A 21,626-nucleotide genomic window follows, 5' to 3' on the forward strand; every position below is an offset into this window, starting at 1 on the left:
CCAAGCATCTCTGCAAACTGGTATCATTGGTCTCTCAAGACTTCAGCGGTGTGTCAACTATTATCAACTACTAATGTCAACACAATCAGGCATACAGTATAGCCTCAAGAAAGATGTCTGCTTTCACACAGAGCATACTTTCATCACCACCCTCAATATTACAATGGAAACTATGACAATACAGGGAAGTTTTATTAAATGGTTACTCCAACTTCAGTGTTAAAACTGTGAAAAGTGATTAAAAAAAGTGAGGTATGTTCTCACTGATGATTTTCCCCACTCCTTTCATAGGCATTCCCTTTCACCTACTTGTTAATTAACAATAAACACCACCAAAAATAGAAAAAAACCCAAAAATAAACAGTAAACATTTAAGTCTTTAAACAAACAGTTCAGAATTAACATGTGATAAACTGCTTACCTGGATAGCCACCTCCTTCCAGGGCATCATAATTGTTCAGAACAGGAGAGGCACTGCTTGTAGTAGAGGAACTATCAATTGCTGGGGGAGGAAAACAATTTAAAGGTTAGGTGCTTCAGAAACAGTAAATTTTTGAGAAATAAGAGACTGAGAATTTTTTATAAAAACTTTGATAAGAAACTGTCAAGAAAGATCCTGGGTAAAAAGACCACTTCAGCCCTAAGACTCAAAAGCTATTAGCACTGCAAAGAGGAGGGGGAGGAAGAGATAAACAATCAACATAGTATAAAAAGTCAAACAAGCACATGCCAAACAAACAGCAAAAGAGAGATCGATGAGAAAAGGACAAAAACAATGAAAAAAAGTTGTTTCTTGAAATGGAAAGTATTTTTCTATTAAACTAAGAGTTCTTTCTAGACTACATCAACTGAAGCAATGTACAACATTTTTAAAATAGTCTCTGTTGTGACTTCCTTCACTGATACTGTTGTACTCAGAAAGATCAACTGTGACCACACATCCCATTGTGAAGCTGAAAGTATTTCAAGGGAGAATTTCCATGGTGGAACATTTGAGATTTGTTCCCCCTTCAATTGACATTTCCAAGTAAAGAGACTCCTGCATATGGAAACATAACATCACTGAAACTTGGGACACATTAATACCATGGCAGTATGACGACTGTACAGATTATTTTTGAGCATTTTGCCTTTAAAGCGTTCAGCTAAGAAACCGAAAATTTATTTGAAAAAAACGTAACACCAACAATAGATTTCAATTTAAATATTAACACTATGAAACTCTTACAACGTTAGTTTTCAGATTTTTTTTTCTGTAAATTTCCCTTTGTTTTTCTGAAGTTTATAAAAGAACATAATTGCAAAATTTCTTTTCCTATCAAATTTTATAGGATTAATTATTTTGTTCCCTGAGCAGAAACACAGCTTTTAAAAGTTTGGTAAGTCCTGCTACAGAAAACCCAAAAATATACTTTTATTAGGTCAACAAGATCAAAATTTAAGAACTTTCAAGAAGTTTTTCTTGACTGACCAGAAGTTAGTTCTGCATTTTGACAAAATACCAAAAGGATATAAGCACAGTTGTGAACATATAATACACTAGTTCAAGCTTTGTGATTTAACCACTATGTCACTCTCTACAGAGTTTTTCCTCACAGTAAATTGTATTCATAAAATTATATCCATCTGTATTATAATCCCATACAAAAATGAGCTTGCTCTTTTCACTACTAAGATATTATTGATACAGTGAGTTGCAAAGAAATTTTACATGCTTTCCAAGCTCGGCTGGAAAAGGTAAGAGAAACCAATTTGACAAATACATGAAAGAATGTATTTTAAAAGCATGCTGTAAATAAAAATAATGCAACTTAGTCATACTTCTACTACTAAAAAAAAAAAAGTTCATGCATAATTGCTGACATACAGAAAAGTTCTAGTCAGAAGGTATCATCCAAGACATTGTGACACACAAACAAGGTCTGCCTAAGTTAAAATAAGAAAGTGAATCCTATTACTGAGTTCTCATATACTACTGAAGACCCTTCACTTAAGGTCTTTGCTTCTAAAGAACTTTCAAATTTTGTAACATATTCTTGATAACTATCAGAGTCCCAATGCCTACAAGAATTAGAATGTGCTCTGTTCTACTTTCCACTGGCAAACAAGTATTTAACTCCAAACTAATCATTTGTACAGTTTCCTGCAGACCAGAAGTAGCTGGTCTCTAAGCTGGTCACATGTGTCATGGAAATCTCAGATTCTCCCTCAATAAAAACCACAAGAACTACCACAAAACTAAACAACAGTCTCCCTATGCTTAAATTAAGCTACAATTAAGCTGTCAAAATTTACTTCAGTGTAATAAACACCAGACCAGAGAACACATTAGGAAGACATAAAAAAAAAAAGTTTTATGAAGAACAAATTATTAGAAAACACTGCTTAGAGAAAAGTAATACTTCAAACATGCATTTACAGTTAAGTAATTAATTTTACTAACATAACTTTTGCTTTCAGAGTTTTCAAGAACTCTTTTGCAACATAGTTAATGATCTAACTGGTAAGAGTGACAAAAAAACTGAGAAGCTACACAAACACAAGCAACCAGATGTCCAACACCTGTTTTTCATAAAACCACTGGCACAGCCTGAGCTAGAAACCAGTCTACAGGATCTGTTTAGGATTTACATTAACCCCTGGTGACAGGGCATAAAAAGGGAAGCTTGTTAATCAGGTAGCCTACATATTGAACCTGGGTGCCCTTTCACCCTTTTGCATAAGATAAATTTAAATACAATGCTAGCTCAAAGGCTACGGGCTTTAGCAAAGTACAGAACTTGAGAGAGAAAGATGATAGAGAATATGAAAACTTTGGTAGGATTAGGGAACAAAGGAAGGAAACAAAGGTTGCAGTTGATAAAAAAGGAGTTCTGACATATCCTTTGACAGAAACCTTGGGATGGAATTAGGCAAAGATAATTTCTGCAGATAATTCAGTAGGTAGTGCAGCACTAAAAAAACCACAGAACGCTCTCCTGGTTCTTTTAGCCTACTCTTTAGAAATCATAATTCAAAAAGCAGCTGCATCACAACAGCCAAACCTATGTGCCTGACCACAGAGACATACCTTAGGAAGAGAAAAAAGCAGCAGAGATTAATTTACTGTCCTAAAAAGCACACTTATTACCTTCAACATTTACTTTAACACCTCAACAAGGTAAACACTGTACACTGTATCATTTGTAATAATACAAGTGGCATCTAGTTGCTTAACATAAGCAATTATCAGTCCAAGTTCTAGAGCTAGTTATCTTCAGTTAGGAGTTTAAAACCTATTGAAAACCAAAATATTAAAAAAATGGGAGTCTTGCAAGTTGTGATTATTACTTTGGTAAATACATAAAACATCTGATATTAGTAAGACAAAAAAAAAAAGACGACCATTTCCTGACCACTACTGAACTCCTTTTTGTTTACTATACTAATAACAGCGAGGAAATTCCTAGTTAACTTGATACATGATGAGTCAGGGTGACGTTTTGTCTTAAAGGAAAAAAAGTTTCAGGGGATGGAAATATGGAACAAAACTTGAGTAGGAAGAGAACAAGACACTGGTGTAAAGCTAAAGCCAACCTGCTTCCTCATCCTCCTCATCCTCTTCCTCATCATCTGAACTTGATGACAAGGGAGCTGGTGCAGAGCTAGCTTGATTATTAACATATCCACCATACTGCATGCCTGTGAAGTGGAAAGCACAAACATAAGAGTCAGACAGACAGGAAAGATGAGAAACAAAAGTCACAAATCACTGCATTAAAAGTGAGAGAAATTAGCCATTCCAGAGAAAACCCCAACATGCAAATAGCTAAATCTACAGCCCTAGACTCTAGAACTATAGTCCATATGTGAACTATGTAAGCAGTACAGCAGAAGCAGTTTTAAGTGGGCTAGTTTAGCCAAGTATTAGTAGCACATGGCAGTTAGCAAGAAACTTTTTTTTATATATATATAGGTATCTCTCAATATCTGTGTGTGCATGTACAACAGGAAGTTAAACACCCAGACTTTCTATATATGTATTTAATCTGAGTTTGTCCACTGAAATACTTCAGTAAGTTAATATATAAAATGTTAGTTCCTTTGCAAATAAATTCAAATTGTGTTATGAAAATATTAGTATCAAACTTTTTATTGGTACACCTGTCCCTTTTATGGGAGGAAAAAGTCACAGAAGAATTCTGTCAGAAATTAATGAAATATACTGCTGCTGCAACATGTGAGAGTACAAACACATACCTCAGCAACATAGCCAGTGAAATTTAAGCTAGGTAAACCTGAAAACTTGGTTAGCATTATTTTTGAATTACTGCATAAATTCAGACTCGTAGACCCATATTTAAGCACCTAAATACACTATCCACTTTTAAGATCTGGTGACAACTCAACAACTGTTACCACAGTCAACTCTAAACTGTAATCTATAAGGGTTTTAGGTAGTGGCTTTTTTGGTAATGTTTTTTTGCTTGGTTTTTTTACAGTATCTACTCTGAACATATGCAAACAACACACAAAAGCAGCACATACATATACGATTTTAAAACAGAGTAAAGCATGCAGCAATGGCTTACAATTGATTTCCTACATTACTCATTACTGATGCAGTTTCAGCACTGCCAAGAAATCTTAAGTTTCTCTTGTCATGGGGCATGGTTAACAAGGGTTTTTAAATATGCTTGCAGTCAGGGACACATCCCAAATAAATGCGAGTGACCACTGTTACTCTTAAAATCCAATGGATTGCTATAGCAAGAAAATATCCTAATTCTTCAAAAATCTTCACAATTTTTCAGACTCTTGACAGTTTGGTGTTTTTCTCCCTGTAGAAGCACTGTGGCACCATTAGAGTAGTGCTCTATATTTTAACACTATAAAGCACTACAGAAGTGGTGTATGCTATCCATAATCTGAAACCATAATGGTAATTAATAACCTCCTCCATTCCACAATTTAAATTGACTATATCAACTTTTATTTTAACCTATGGGCTACAAATGCTGTTAAGTTCCATGGCTTTTTTAAAAGGGTTAGCAAATGACCCCAAGAGGACCACTTCAATTTCACTCAAAAAAACTCAACAGGATCAAGGTGAAGGGTATCTATTCAAACACTGAAAGGAAAAAGACAACAGAGCAAAACCGTATCACAACATTCTTGAGAAGCTGAACTTTCATACAGAGGTTACTGCATGAAGAGACTGATATTGTTTTACTTTATCCAGTGCATTAATTCTGATCAAGTTTCTCTACAATACAAGTAGTCACAACGGTGAAGGCAAAAATCAACCCAAGTGTAACCAAGGAGGTACAATGCTTCAGTTTCTCTGTACTGCTACAACACAGGGCTAACTCAAGTGATTCATAGTCCCATCTTTCATGAAGGCTACTGGATACACTTGATAAGGAGATCAGCAAGAAAACAGTTTTCAGCACAAAAACAGCCAAGGGAACCACGTCTTTTCTCAGGCCTGGGAGAGCTACCAAGGAACAAGACAGAACTGCATTATCGGGAAGGAGAAAGACCAACTTAACATAATTAACATGCAATTAATAGGGGGAAAAAAGTCAGGATGACAAGAAATGATGCAGTGTAACACAGACATAGTAAAAGAAGATGGGCACAGTGTGAGAGTGCAAGGATAGATCTCTAACAAATACCATATACACAGACAGGAGAAGAAAGAAAGTAAATCTACCCGGCAAGAGCATGCCAATGCAAAAACTCCAAGCATAGGCAGATAAGAGAAAAAAGACTGAATGAGTCTTTCTACTAATGCTACTAGGGATTCTTTGGAATGTTTGTTTTTGAAAACAAACAAAAAACCTTCTACTGCTAAAACTCCTCCTTTTCCAGTCACTGGTCACGTACGTAAAGGATGCACGTGTTCAGAAAGAATACAGAAGAAAAGATTTAAAAATATTCTAGTGATACAGAACTTTAGCAATCATGAACTATGTCACTATGAATCCTCTGGAAGCAAGGCTGGTTTGACTCTTATCAGACTTATGAGTTTGCAAAGATTTCTTTCTTTATTTTCATTGCCAGCAGTACTACAAATTCTGCCTTTAGGATACTCTTGTGTCATGCTAGCACAACTGTCGAGCCACAGAAACAGAGAACTGATGTAGCTGAAAAATAACCTCGTTTAAAAAAAAAAAAAAAAAAAAAAAAAAAAAGTCTTTCTCACATGGAAAAGCCCAGCAGTGCCACCAGTAGGCCAGCACAGGGGAGACAACAACTGAAGGGCAGAAATAGGTGAGTGAAGACAGCAGTTACAAGTGGCACCATCTGCCTAATAATGATTTCTGTTGTGACAAGTCAGTTCTGCTTAGCATCTTTTACAGAGTGGCTAATAATGTTAAAATCTCCCACTCTTAAAACTGCAAAAGCTTATTTTGAACTAATTATTTATTTTGAGTGAGATTACTTCATAGGTCTGGCTTAAAATGTAACCATGTAAATTTAAATTGTCACAAATTCTTGGACTGGAAATTTCTAAACCCTGCTAACAGTGTACCTGTAATATAATATCATCACACTCTAAGGCTTTATCCCACCATATTTTACAGACACTTAGAAACGTAGGTGGGAGGACACAAAAGGATATACTGGGATAAGAACTCATTTGTCTATGAAATAAGCCAACTATTTAGGTATTTTAAGTAACAATCACTCATACCATGAAATACTTTTAAATGCAAAGCATACATTGGGTTAAGTTTCATAATGGAGGACCCACCAAAAATGAAAATTAAATAATCACATGCAAAAATAAACTGTATCTTGAAGTTCCTTAACTGGCTCTCTACCCACAACTCTCATTTTCAACAAATTTACTATGGTATTACAAGCTTAATATTACAAATAGTAGTTCTTACAAAATGAACCCTCCTCTTCTCCATTCCTAAACTCTTTGCTTTAAATTATTTTCACTTACTCATCAGCATCTCTCACCAACACAAAACCTAAGGAAGCCCACAAATAACATCCAGACATGACACACATTCTCAAAGGTCACCTCTAAGATGCCATTTTCAAGTAAATTATCTGCATTAAATGTGTATGGATATTTATATAAGATTAAATAGGCTTTAATAAATTTTAAGGTTTTTGTCCTGTTAGAACTTAGCCAACTAAACAATTAGAATATTCTAATTCTGTATAGAAATGCCCACACAGGAGCTTAAAACAATGAAATACACTTTAAAAATTAATTCAAACTGGTTTTTCAGAATGCTTTCATGTAGACAACCCTAATCTGTAATAAGATAAAAATCAGTCCATTTAAACCCTGCATGAGAAACAGACTTGGAATTCTAACCCAGACAAATACTCAGCAGATGTGTTCTATTTTTTCAATAGGTTAATTTCTACAAATAAAGTTATCACACTTAATTGTTGATAAAAAGGTATTACAAGAGTACATTATGTATTCCAGACTCCTCAAATGAAACTAACTGAAAAGAGTTTGAAGTCTTCTAATGCTCATAAAAATATCATCTAAACATAGAAACACATGTGTGTGATGACATGTACGTGGATTTATTATAGATTATTTTATAATGTAAATACAACTAGATCAATGCAAACTCCTGATAACTTATCTACATATTCCTGACATAGGTATATTGTTGGTTTTAAAGTGTGCTCATTCAGCTACATTTGCATTAACCTTCACTTATATAGAAGTATTTGAATTTAGTAGAGCTCAGCAGTGACCCCAGTGATTTATGTTTGATGTACAAAGTGTTCACACGTTATAAAGGAACCATTGCGAGAACATATATATTGCATGTTAAGGCAAGCACAGTTAAACAGCTGAAATCCTTTTTCCCATTAGAAACAGGGTTATGCGATTTCTTCAGAAGATGAAGTAACAGGTTTTTCCTGTTCCAAAAATTGATTTATCATTTTAAAATGGTACACTGTATAAAGGACTTCATAGCAATGAAGAATTACCTTTTTGCCTGTAATCTGATTTACAGAGTTGATTCACAGACAAGTTATTTCTTTACATTCTTCACTCCACCAGAAAAAGGAGGAAATGAAGGAAATGGGGAAATTTAGACATTTATGTCAGAGGATTTTGAAATTTAAAGAATAAAAAACATGCTGTCACACACCATGCTTTTGAGAATTATTTTGAACACTGGACATGTCACATTGTCCTGGACAAAATTAATGCTTACTTCCATCTCACACCCCGAGTTTTTTTCCATAAGAATTTAAAATTCTGAAATTACCAAGAGAAAATACAGACAAAAAAAATCAGCACAGTAAATTAGATTTGGAATACTAGACACAGAAACGTGTAATAGCCTAAGACGCAAGTCAAAACATCAGGGCAGAATTAGCATGGCTGAAGGCGGCTCAAGACCCAACCGATTCTTTGTCAAGAGGCTACCAACATCAGAACAGGAAGGAGCTTATAAAAGTAACTCGTAGAGCAGCTCTTCATGGGAGCTTACAGCCAGGGAATATAAATTTTATCAGTTTGAATTTAATACTCAAGCTCACTCTGCTACCCACTGCTAGCACTAGCAAATTGCTAGTTTAGATCTGATTTTTTAATGCAAACAGATTACAAAAGCTACTTTAAGATCTCCTTCTGAGAAGTCAAAATAGTGAGCAGCTTTTCAGCAAAATAAGGGAACTAAAAGAAGGCTTTTTAAGGAAGAGACATGTGAGACTGTCAACAAGACAAACAAGCCAAAAATGATGTATGGACAAAGAAAATCAAACAGGAGAGCTGAGAAAAGCTAGAACCAGGGTGGTACAAAACAAGAACACTTAAGGGAGCCTGACGAGATGCAAGACATGTACACCAGTCAGATAAATGCAGAAGAGCAGCAATAAAGCTTCCAGCTCTCACGTGCACATGTGGAACAGAAGTCTGTACTGTAACTTCCCATTCCCTTTTAGTACCTTCCTGAAGGGCCGACATTGGTGACTGTGTAACAGTGGGTGAAGATCGTGGCTGTGAAGAAAGGCTTGGAGCAGATGTCCTTACTGACGAGATCACAGCAGAGGAAGCAGATGTTCCAGCCCCAGGCTTGGTAAATGGAACGCTCTGGCTCACAGAGTGCACGGGCTGTGAAGAATCAATGCCACCTGAAAAAAACAGCAGAAAGCAGGAACACTTTGTTTGTATTTGCAGACAATTACACAATGCAAGCAATCACATTTGATTTCACAATAACTACTAAAACAATACCAGTACTTCAGAGAGAGATGCCTTCAAACAAGTATATATGGAAAACTTGATTTTTTTTAAATTAAATACCTATGATGATAAAACTGCATTAGAATGAACACATTGCTCTGACAACTAACAGCAAAAAGGAACGCATGATGTAGTAAGATCAAGACCAAAAGCCAAATTGATCCATTTTTGATCCATCCTCACAACTCCACGCTTTCAGAGGTTCCTCTTCCCAGATAAGAGGAATGCAGTCTATGTAGAATGGCTCCCTCTCAATATTCCTCCCACAAGCAGGAAACTTGAAAGTCAGCTGTGTACTAGACCAGTATTCTGCCTCTCTCACAGGGCTGGCACTTGGCAATTTTGGTACTCGACTATGAGACCCATATTCCAAGCAGTCTGTTTCAATCAACCCTGAGTACTCCGCAGAATTTCTGATGTGTTTTAAACATCTGGAATAGATATAATCTGCTTAAAAAAGTCAGATTAGTGCTTTGAGAGATTTAACACAGTCCAGCTGAAATTCCTATCAGATAAGGACAATATAACTTCAATTAAGTTAGCTTTTAAGTGGGTCCCTCTTTGTCAATTTATAATTGAAAAAATTAATCATATTCTGATTCTTTCAAAACAACCTAACATCCCAAGCTGTTAAAAATAAGAATAGAAAGGAAATGGTTTGACCAATACTATCCAGTAAACACACAGAGAAATTAAGCAAGAACAAAACTCACTGTAGTTGTAGAGTACTTAAGTTACAGAATTCATCAGAGGATACACAGGTAATACTAACTTTGCTTCCGCTGCACATATAGCAGTGTAGTTCATACAGTCCCTGACTTTTCCTTAAATAATGGAGTTGATATCTGAAAGGACTTTATGAGGAAGTTGAGGCTTCCTTTATAGAGGGAAGAAGCAGCAGCAGATTAAAATGATCCTTCTGTTTTTCTATTTTACTGTCAAAATTAACAGCATATATTTTCACCGCCTTAATGGAACTTTTATTTATTATGTAGTTTTCAAATATAGTGTTGAGCATACATATTGCTTTTTCGCAAGTGTTATCAAAATTAAAATACGTATTTCTCCAAAGTACATACACACAGCATTTTCTATTGAAATGTACTTGCTATAACTTCTGCTTCTATACGTTATGTCTTGTAGACTCCTCACAGAAGCATCAGCACCTGTCAGCAGAAATGTTCTTGTTAGGGTAGCTACACAGCTTTCTCAAGCAAGATATGCAAGATGGCAAGGGAAGTTCTTTGCAACATTAGTGTGCTTACCCAGGTTTTGTAGCAGAGAGAATTGTTTATGGGGTTATAGTATTTTCCACACTTCAAGTCACTGCTGCAATGCTTACAGCATCAAACACTGCTGTAGAACATGCTAAGTGCTATAATGTCACCACGTCACATGTTCAAAAGTCAAAACCAATTTACACTTGGATTAGCTGAAGATGCAATACCTTATTGCCAAGTACTAGTAACTACTCTCAAACAAAAGTTATCCAAAATAGCCTTCAAAATTACATGGATCCTTTACATGTATTCTAAAAAATGTTTTTAAACTCTGAGAAAAAAAAAAGATGTAATTTTTTTTCTTTGTACAAAAATCCAGCCTGCAAAATTGCATGTTAAACTTTATTTGGCAACTCTGAAAGTTTTCAAAAGCCATGAGTAACTAAAACCAAAGGAAACACCTGGACAATGTTAATCTTTAAAAACACATCGTTAGTAAATATCATCACATGTGGTAATCTACTGTGATGGTAATTATGCTATCAATTTTTTTCCTTGTGGCCAGTAAGAAGATTGCACCCTGCTGTATTGATATAAGTACTGATGAATTTAGGATGGCGTATTTTAGCTTAAGACAAAGCTGGACTGAACACCAGTTTAGAGTACAAGTTTCCCATTAGGTTATCCAGGAAAAGGTCAACCAGGCCATACAACATTCCACCAACTGATGTCATGAGAAGCCAAGAGCTTTGTCAGGCTGCAGTAAATATAAAACCCAATCTCAGTGACACAGTATTTTCTGTTTTTCACCTCCCACTCCTCTCAGCTTTAAGGGGCACTGAAGTTTTCCCTTGTGCCTTTCAACCATGACCATCTCTTGCACTAAAAATAACCAAGTATACCACTTGGTTACAAAAGACATATACCAATAAAGATCTATGTTACAGAAAGAATCTGCAGAGCTGTGCAAATTAGCAGTGTAACTCATCATTTTTCCTACAAAACTAGCACTTCAAAGTTTTTATTTAATTTCCAACTTGAGACCTACAGGTAGCAGTTAAAAAGTGTATCACCACAATATTTTCTCAAGTTTGCAGAAGAGATGCAAGAACCATCCCGTTTGAGTTGCTACAGCTGTGATCTGAGTTCCTGCCCCCCAGCCGCGCCCCCCCCCCCCCCATGCAATTCTACAGAGACATTTACCACCTCCCACACCTTGGTTTTCAACAGCATCCTATCTCCCCAACTTTCTGTATCTTGGCTGCAGTCCTTCCCCTTTTTCCAACTACACCTATATTAGCAGATTTACAGGATTATAGCCTACATTCCTATGGAACTGGGGCAGCAAGGACTTTAGATCCTGATCTGACATAAGAGGAAGTATGTGCATGAGATAAAGAAATTAAAGTGTCTCCCACTCAAGCAGACTGCCTACGATTACAGGACAGTAGGCAAGATCCAGGAAGCAAAGAAATCCATACCATTTACTCGCAGTAGTTCTTTACCTCCCTCTCCTCAGGGAGGCAGGGAGGAGTCCAGTAAAATTTGGGCATCCTGGTTGAAACCCACACTGACTGGAAAGCACCAAGAAAAATCAGAGTGCACTGATTTCAGCTGAAATAAGCTGGAAAAATATTAAGGAAAGATAGAAAAGACAAAAAACCTAAATAATACAGAGTGTGTTATTTACATAGCAGAACACCGTTTCTGGATAGATTTGTATCAACACTGTTCTGCTGAAATACAGAATTTAAAACTAGAAGAGGGCATTTTTGCTAGGTGAAACTAGTTTAAACCAGCAAGCAGAAAAACCTCACATTAAATATTTGTATTCTACTTTATTTATACTTCCTAACACAAAGAAAATTATTCTCACTGGCTGCTATTCATCAAAACAGCTCAACTTCCATCAAAAAATGCCTCTCAAAATAAATTTCATCTTTTCTTCTAGTGAAATTTCAGCAAGCTTCACTGAAAATACTTCAGTGACTTCAGAGCGTGCCTGCCAAAGTTTTAGAAAAAGATTTTGTTGCAGTTCTGTGTCCTCAGTACATGACATACAGCAGCTCAAACAGTTTGATCAGTATTTTCGGGGCTTTCCAAGGCCCTAGACAAATTGATTTAAATACAATTGTAAGTCCAATGCTTCAAATTTTCCTGATTCAAATAGAAAACAATTCAGAAATCACCACACTTCTAAATAAGCTTATGCCAGCCTAATTTTCCTAAGTCCTGTTTAAACACAGAGATTTTATTAAAAACATGTCATTCTTTATATAAACCATGTTTCACTTTCATCACAGAGAGCTCTCAGTGTTCACCAACTGCACAAAACTGCTGTTGAAAAACACATTAAGACAGTAGTATCCTGAATGACAGTCTAAGATCTGCTTATTTATAATTTAAGAATTGTGAGGGGTCTTCTTTCACAGCACAGCAGCAATGACAGCAAACTGTCTTATTGGCACCCTGACTAACAGTAGAATACTGTATCAAAATATCTTTACATGAACAGTCACAGAAAGCACACTTTGGAGTTTCAGTGTATCTTAATTTTTTTTTCAAGCAATTTTCCTAAAAACTATGCACAGAACAGACTGTAACTGTTTTCCATTATTGTTTCCTTCCTGGGGAACAGCAGGGAAGATAAAATATTCAGAAAAATTCCTTCTTGTGAGTCATTCATCATTTCCTTAAATTCCTTGTGCGTTGTACTCAGACACTTTCCAAGGATGTACAAGAAATGGCAAATAATTTTCAAGATCCAACTCCTTTTTTAAACGCTAAAAACCATTAGAATACTATATATAAAATGACTCAATCTGAGAACAATAAGACTGTATTTAGAAAGCATATCAGTGTCCCAAAAAGTAAATCAATTATGCCAAGACCAAACAATTATTTGCCATCTTTTATTAGCAAGGTGTTGTAGCAATTGGCTAAAATGTATTAAAAATTCAAAGATGTTGAATGCTAGACTAAAAGAGTCAGATATTATTGGAGGCAGACTGTTTAGGCCCAGGCTTCAAAAATGGTCTAAGTCTTTAGAATTTAGTAGTAAAACAGCCCAGCTCTTCCTTCAGCTTAACTACTGACTGCTACCTTTATTTGGTCTTTCCCAGTCAGCAAACACAGAATCATTTGTATGATGAGGTTGAACCAGAATTTAGAGGGAAAAGAAAAATTCATTCTCCAGGTAAATTAGTTCCACAACCCAGCCCACTATGCAAGGAAGCACAGGGCATGCTGATATCAGCAGCTCTACAAGCTTGGAAAGAGTCTGAATGTGGTTTAAGTAATTATGCCTACAGTCCAGCAAACAAACCAAGTACTGCAGTATTACTCGAGTGTAGCAGAAACAGTGGATGTTTTTATTTTCATAACTAAACTGTGTACCTATTACACACCAGTACAGCAGTCAGTTCTATCATCAGCTCTTTGAAATGCCAGCATAACTTTTTCTTGAGGCCATGTATTAATCATTCCTTTAAGAAGAGCACTGAATGGTTCAGAAATAAGACTATCCATTGCTCAAACTGCCCTTCACAGTCTGGTCAGCTCCACTGTTTCACCTTTAAAACAGATGCTCCTTATAAAAAAAAAAAATAGTTATGAACAAATAATATATTTCAAGACATCCTCAAAGGAAATAAAATTAACAGGCATTTAAATTTAAAATTTTGGTAAATAAAACACTAACAGTTTAAACAAACAATCAGTCACTTTTATAGGACTACTGCAAATCTTACTATTCTGGAATGATACCTGCATTCTGCCAAGACCAGCTGTAGATTCTGCGCTCAACAGAATTTTTTTGGCCAGAACTTTAAAACTTTAGTCCTTGAAAGAATTCATTTTTATGCTCAGTCTTGAAATGCCATTAACTTCACAAGCTTTTTAAGGAGCTCCCTATGTTTCTTTTTTAAACAGTATTTTGTTTCATGTTTTTGAAATATTACAGGAAATCACACAGAGCACCTCATAGAGGCAGAATTCAACTCTACTAATATTCAAACTAGTAAAACTGAGCTGAAAGATGACAGTCTACATCCTAGTCTTGGGGAAAAGAAGCAATATTGAAACTAAATTTAACCTTAATATGGATTGGATGAGCTTGATTTAAGCTTAGCTGTTTTTCCCAGGCAAAGCTTTACCACCATCAAAATCATGTTCTTTCATAAGTCCTTGGTCTTCGAAAACCTCCGCTACATGGATTCCTATAACAATTCCAATGTTCAGCTATAATCTGAAATATCTGGCATAAAAAAGGAAACATTCTACAGGTCTCTAATATCTGTCTCATCAGAAAAAGAAAACCATTAGTCTTGCACAGCTTACAAGTCAAAACTGCATGAAGTCAGAAAATTACCAGTACAGAAAGAAAACCAGAGTTTTCCTGCACATGCTACTGAGCTCTCGGAGAGCACAATGTTTCAATGTGGAGGCACTCCCACACCTCTAGTCTCTTCCACTCTTCCTACCAAGTACTGCCTACCCTATGAACTTGCACTCAGTTTCCCCATGAAGCAGACTGCTAGCAAGGACTAAGTATACTCACCCTCAACTGCCACCTTTGCAACTTCATTCTCTATAGCTACAGCCATACTAAAAACATCAAGTTGCTGCTTACAAAAATCAGCTAAAACCACCTAAATTGCGCTCTCATTCAAATGCTTATAAAAAATACTAATTAAAAAAAAAACAATTGTCTTCAAACCCATGTAGGCTTCTACTTTTTCTGAATTTTCTGAAGAAAAGAGTGCATGCATGTTCAGTTAGGTAAAATGTAAGGAATCAATATAGATCACGACTTTAAAAAATTCTCCAGCTAGAAGAGGAAAAAAAAGTACCTTTGTGATTAATAGACATATTTCAGAAATTACACACTCCTTCAAAATGGCATGAAAAAATTCCCTTCCAAGGCCACTTAAATAAAAAAAAAACCAATAAACTAAAACCATTCCCCAAATAGTGTCTTTTTCAGTATCTCTTAATAGAAACACGTCAGTGATACAATTAGCTGCTATTGTGAGCACTGTGGTAACCAAATGAGAAAAGCTTCACAAATGAGTAAGAACAGAATTCAAACTTACGATACAGAATTCCACCCAGTCAACAAGTACAAGCCAACAAAAGCATGTGATTTCTGATGTTTCCCAGACACATCTGGAAGTTCACTAATCTTCAAATAATACCATACCTGTATTTATTTGGTTGTTTACAGCAATCGATCCAGTGAGATTCCTGCCGCGGTTGTCTTGAACAGACTGAGTAGATGAAATAGTTGATAATGCTGAATTATATCCCACGGGAACATGCTGTTGAAGTGAATGAGGTACTGATGTACTCTGGCTAGTATATGTATTTGTCTCTTTGAACTGTCCAACAGCAGGTAGGCTCTGAGAGGTAAATGCCTGCCCATACACACCGCCAGCAGCCGCAGGATAGGAAACATTAGGATACATGGCACTAGAAACCACAGGCATGGTGTAGTGATCAGAATTAAGAGGAAATCCCTGAGATGCAACTGAAGAGCTGACAGACGGGCTGTAGTGATTACCAAATGCCGAGTATGAATATGACTGCTGAGCACTCGTATGCAAGTAGGATGCAGATGATATTGCTCCTGGAATAGGTCCTTCAGCTGACCCCACAGTGTGGGGAGGAGTTTTGTTGTACAACTGCTGTGCTTCCTGTGTATTCAACACATTGGTACCCACAGGTGTCATGACATTTTGTGCTGGTGCTGAATAGTAAGTAGGGTAGTAACTGGCTCTATACTGATTATCCAAATGTGAAGCAGCAGCTTTACTGGGCACTTGGGAATAGTGTCCTGAGGGTGCACCATAGGTAGGAGGATTCGAGCCATAGCCAGAAGGGAACTGCATCCGATTCTGCACAGGACCTGAAAAGGAGCGAAAATATCACATGTATTAAAGATGCATCTGCTAGTAGTGCAAATTGACTCTGTATTTACTCTAACTAACCAACAATTGGTTTCTCCTTGTTTTCTGTGACTATTTTTGAGGTCTATTTCCATCAGCAGAAAGAGAACAAACCAAGTATAACACATGCAAAATATAATAGTTGAAGTAATTTGCAAACGTACACAGAAGAGAGAAACGGATTGCTTCCATTATCGAAAGAGGTTTCCAATGCCAAGACTGTATGCTTAACATTTGTACTTTGAATACTTTTAAGAGTTTTTAGGAGATTAATATTTAAACAAACAGCGAGCAACAGTAAGCACCAAACTGATGTTTCTAAGTGTCTGAATACAACTGTATGCCTTAAAGAAACTGAATGAATGTCAATGTGTAAAGATGTAGGTCCTCTTCTTTATAAATCCTCAATACAGTGACCAAGATAAAATGCCGCAGGCTGTTATTTTTGTCTTCTATATTCTTTTCTATTATGTTTTTATGAAAACCAACATTTTTATGAAACTACAGAGTATCTGACAAGACACTTCATCTCTGTTTACTGCCTGATACTTAAACAAGGTATAGGAGATGTTGCTATCAGAGAAACTGACCTCTGCTATCACTGCAACTGGCTGTGCAACGTTAGAGGTTAACTACATACTGGTCCAGCAAGGGTCACATAAGTACTTGTTTGCTAGAGATCGAATGTTAACTACGTCCAAGCTGGTTTTTTTTCAATGGCACATCTGAAAGCTCTTCCTCAAGTTCTTTTCCTGAACCCTATTTTTATTTTCTAGGGAACCACAAATGCATTTCCCTGGATAACTTCCTTTCTTAAAATTACCACACACTACTGCTTACATCATGCTGAATGACCGTGGTGTTATTTCCCAGCCTTCAGTGAATACAAACACAAACACAGCACTGGGCCACTTGCAAATTAAAGACCAGCTGTGATAATAATGAATTGTTGATTTCCCCCCTTGTATTTACAATGATTACAAAATGTAAGTATTACTTCTCTTCTCTTGAAATTCTGAAAAGTCACGGTTTTCCAAGTAACACCCAGATGTTCTATGATTAACTTGCAAGGCAATTTTAATAATGAATTTGTTAACAGAACCCTGTAAGCAAGGAACATACTGTCCAAAATTCCTTTCTGATAAAATTAAAAATTTTCATAATTGACAACCCAGAAAGTTGAGTAGAAGAGAAAGGAGGTAAAAAATTAACAACGGTAAACTTAGGCTGCTGGGTCAAAAGACAGAAAGGCACTTTGGGAGAAAGCATAAGGAGCTTAAAAAAAAAAATTACAAAAAAATTACAAAATAACAAATTTAGTGAAACTATGCAAAAGATCTGAAGTCTGAGGAGGGATGGGAAACAAACTAAATAACATCATAATGAAAACTGGTCACAAAATGCTAGTAGAAACACCAATGATAATCTCACAAACCATTTGTAGAAAACACTGGACAAAAATCTTCTGGAGAACCATGTGGATTCAATGCATTTATCTTCTCAGCATTATATTTCAATACATTAAGTTGTTAGCACTGAAGTCCTCCATCGCTACTGGAAAAATTTATCATCTTTTAGTACTGATTTTATAAGCAACATTTTATTATGCTGAAATTAGGAAACAGGTCATTTTCCACTTAGATACAAAGCCACCTGCAAGACTACTACAATAAAAGCTTATCAAACTTGCAAGTCTTTATTCAGAAGAATTGTATTTTAAAGCCCAGGACTTATGAACACCCAAAAGAAGGGCAATTTTTTTATTAAAAATTAATTTCAGTATAGTATCAAATTGAGAGCACTGCAAAAGAAAAAAAATACAAATAAGAAGTTGTGAGTTTTTTAAAAAACCTAAGTTATACTAAAACTAAAGTCTCCAAGGGTCTCAAATGGACTTAAGTCACTGGAACGGGCAAAACTTATTAAAAACAAAGCTGAACATCCTTTTTAGTATCACTGTACATGCAACAGGTTGCTTGCTTTCTGCAGAAAAACAGTCTCTCTTTCATCAGATCCCAGTTACTTCAAAGTTTTACGTGAAAAGTCCACATTTTATGAAATTAAAAACACAGAGCACTCTCAACATCTGAAAGGATGCACCAGTGTTTTCTTTCAGCTAATACAGAAATAGCTGTATTCACTGCAGTATCTACATTTAAATTCCATTATATGCACGTAAAATAAAGTTTCAAAAACAGTGACAATCTTATTTGTGAAACGTAGTTGCTAGCAGACAAAATGGAAATTTCCAGTACAGTTTTTTTCTATTCCTATTCCCCTCTTACTCCCCCTCCTATTACAATTTTAAAAAAATAAGAAGCCTCAAATACTGTGTTATAACTTCAGAAGATTAGTTCAGAAGATTAAATGAAGATAGATAAACTAAACTAAAAGTTCTGGAATGCTATTGCTAAATGACACAAAAAGACAAATTCAGAGTTCTTGCCTACAAATCACCAAACACAAATCACTGTAAGGTATTTTACGGAACACAGACGCCAAAGTTGAGTAACATTTAAAATTACTGTTTCGTTCAGTTAAAAACACAAGGAGAACGTATGACGTCCATTTCTATTTGTTTCTGTGAAACACATTTCCAGGTTATTGATGCTGTAGTAGCTGTGTCCTGATAATGACAAGTTTTTTATTAAAAGCCATACAACTTGGCATTTTCTGAATAATTTCGACAAAACTCAGCATTACAATACTAAAGTCTGGACACATCTGAGGCATTAGTATCTCCCTGAAACGTACCATTTAATTATCTTCCTTTTCATTCACTTCAGCGACTTTTGCATTATCTGCACACTGACTCAAAACCTACTTCATAAGCATATAAGTGCTTATCACTTAACTACCCCTCTTGACATAAGAAATATTCATGAGTAAAAAATTTTGTAGTTTTGTTGCATACTGATCTGTACAGAAAAAAAGCCAGTGCACAAAATAGCCTGACTACAAAATAAAGGGTTTAACAGCAGGAGCTAAAACTCCATGGAAGCAAGAGGCCCAATTTAGATACCAAACCATTATTAGGTGGGGACAAAGATCATACGGGCATTCTGAAAAGTTAACGAGCTGTATTTATAAGAACTGATTTTATAGCGCACCAATTTAAAAATGAGGAACTGCACGCTAATTATTTTAATTCAAAGTACAGTTACTCTCAATACCTCTCCATATGAAAAGTCAGCATTTTATGACTTTGAACTATTTTACCTTCGTTTTTCAGTGGCCCGCATTTCACTGGCCCAATCTTGTTTATCCAACTCAAAGATCCAGTTGTGTGAACGCCTGCCTACCCACCTACTACTTTCAAGTTCATAAGCAGTTACGAAGTTAAGTACTCCCACCTACAGTATGGGGTTTTCGGCCCACTCATGCACGAACTGCAGGAGCCGAGGCCTGGAGGTGCCTTGGCCTCCAGAGCATTCCCGAAAAGCCACGAAGCAGGCGCCACAACACCGAGCAGATCCAAATCCGCGAGAGAAGGGACAACTCTTTCTTTCCTCCCTCCTTTAGGGAGGCTGGGAGAGCCTGCGCCTTCTTAAAAGTTAACTCCGCACGCCGCGGCGAGGGCCCGGGGCGGGACGCGCGTTTCCCCAAGCGGCTCCGGCGGCTTCTGCGGTCTTCCACAGATAAGGCTTCCCTACGCGCCGGCCTCGCTGCGGCCCACGGGCCCCCCGCCCGCCCCGCGCGCACGCCCGCCCCCCACAGCGGCCGCCTCGGCTCCCCGCACCTCCCGCCAGCCACGGAGGAGGGAAAAGCGAGCGGCACCCCTGGCACCCCCGCCCTCGGCACCCGCAGGACCCCCGGTGAGGGAGCCGCGCAGCTCGCCCCGGGGACCCCGCGGGCGGCCTCTCCCCGCCGCCGCGGCCGCCAGCGCTAGGCCCCGCGCAGGCCGCCGGCCCCTCACCGTTCTGGTAGCGAGGCGCACCGCCCTGAGTGGCCGCGGCCTCCCGGGAAGTGCCAGGCCCGCCCGAGTAAACGGCGGCGGTGGCGGCGGCACCGGCGGGCCGCGGCGGCAGCCCGGCGGGTGCGGACATGGCTTCTTGCAGATGCTTCCTCACTCCGGACCGTTCCTCTTCCTCCTCCTCCGCCTCGACCGCACAACCGGGAGCAGGGGGCCGGCAACGGACGGGAAGCCGAGGCCGCCCCACGAAAGCGGGGAGGGCAGGCAGGAGCGCGCAGGCGGGCCCGAGCGCCGCTCCCGCCGCCGTGGCCCTGCGGCCGTTAACGCTGCCGCCCACAGCGCCCCCTGGCGGCGCCTCAGCCGCGCCTCCCTGCCCGGCGTGAGGGCGGCCGGGCGCCCCGCCTCCCCCCGCCCTCCCGGGCCTCGGTTCTCGCCGCGGGGCGGCAGGCGCAGCCCGGCCGGGTCCCGCGCACCCTGGGGAAGCGCTAGCCTGACCCGCTCCGTGCGAGGAACGGCCTGCATGGCAGGGAGAAGCGGCGCGGCGAGGCCCGGCCCGGCCCGCTTAGTCTGTGGGTGACGGGGGCCGCACGCCCCGTCTGTAACCCTGTGAGCGCGGGCGGGCAGGCCTGGGGGGGTGGGGCTTCTCCGTCCCCGCCTCAGAGCACAGACGTGCATGTACTATACACACACCTCCCATCATTTTGCCTAGTTGAGGCTTTTCTGTCTGTGTAGATAATATAGGCTGTTTATATCTTAGAAATGTATGTACTTGTGGAACACATACAGGTAATGTGTGTGCTCGGCACGGGGGGGAAAAGGCCTCACAAGGTGAGGTGACGTGGGGTGAAGTGATAAATTTCCCTCTGTAATTGTTCCATACACAGACAGAAAAGCATCAGTGAGGCAGGGTGAACTGAGGCAAGGCTTTTCTTTCTGTGTTAGGAGTGTATACTGATAGTCTCCCTCTATATAGTTTGTATATGCTGTCTATAGTACAGGTAGACAGAAAGGCCTAGGTGAAGACAGGAAGAGCAAGGTGAGATAAGGCAAGTCTCTTCAGTCTTCGTACAGAATATATATCACATATTGTCTAAACAGAAAGGAAAGTGTTGGTGAGCCTCCTCTGTTTTCTACCGTTGGCAAAGGATCTCCGTTCAGTTTAGCACTTTTCGCAGTCACACACTAAACCTTATTAATTTTGACTGTTTTTCTGACTGTCTCTACCACCTATCTATCATCTGTCGTTCACTCAGATGCTATTCAAGACTGAATTAATTGCTGAGGTTCTTTTGTGCATTATGTACAGAAAGTGAGAGCACAATAAC

The 21,626-nt window shown here is 38.3% G+C and overlaps 1 protein-coding gene across 1 annotated transcript in view; it reads right to left on the reverse strand.

Moving 5' to 3' along the window:
- SEC24B (SEC24 homolog B, COPII coat complex component) overlaps positions 1-20,434 on the reverse strand; it is a gene marked incomplete at its 5' end in the record, with an annotated part of 46,827 nt that extends 26,393 nt beyond the window's left edge. The window contains 5 exons of the mRNA XM_081999161.1: positions 422-502; positions 3,577-3,681; positions 8,926-9,111; positions 15,644-16,348; positions 20,305-20,434. Of these exons, the coding sequence (XP_081855287.1) occupies positions 422-502; positions 3,577-3,681; positions 8,926-9,111; positions 15,644-16,348; positions 20,305-20,434 (1,207 nt within the window). The remainder of the gene's footprint in view (positions 1-421; positions 503-3,576; positions 3,682-8,925; positions 9,112-15,643; positions 16,349-20,304) is intronic.
- Between the last annotated feature and the right edge of the window lie 1,192 nt (positions 20,435-21,626).

The sequence above is a fragment of the Phaethon aethereus genome (assembly GCF_964289735.1).
Source record: "Phaethon aethereus genome assembly, chromosome: 4".
NCBI lineage: Eukaryota > Metazoa > Chordata > Aves > Phaethontiformes > Phaethontidae > Phaethon > Phaethon aethereus.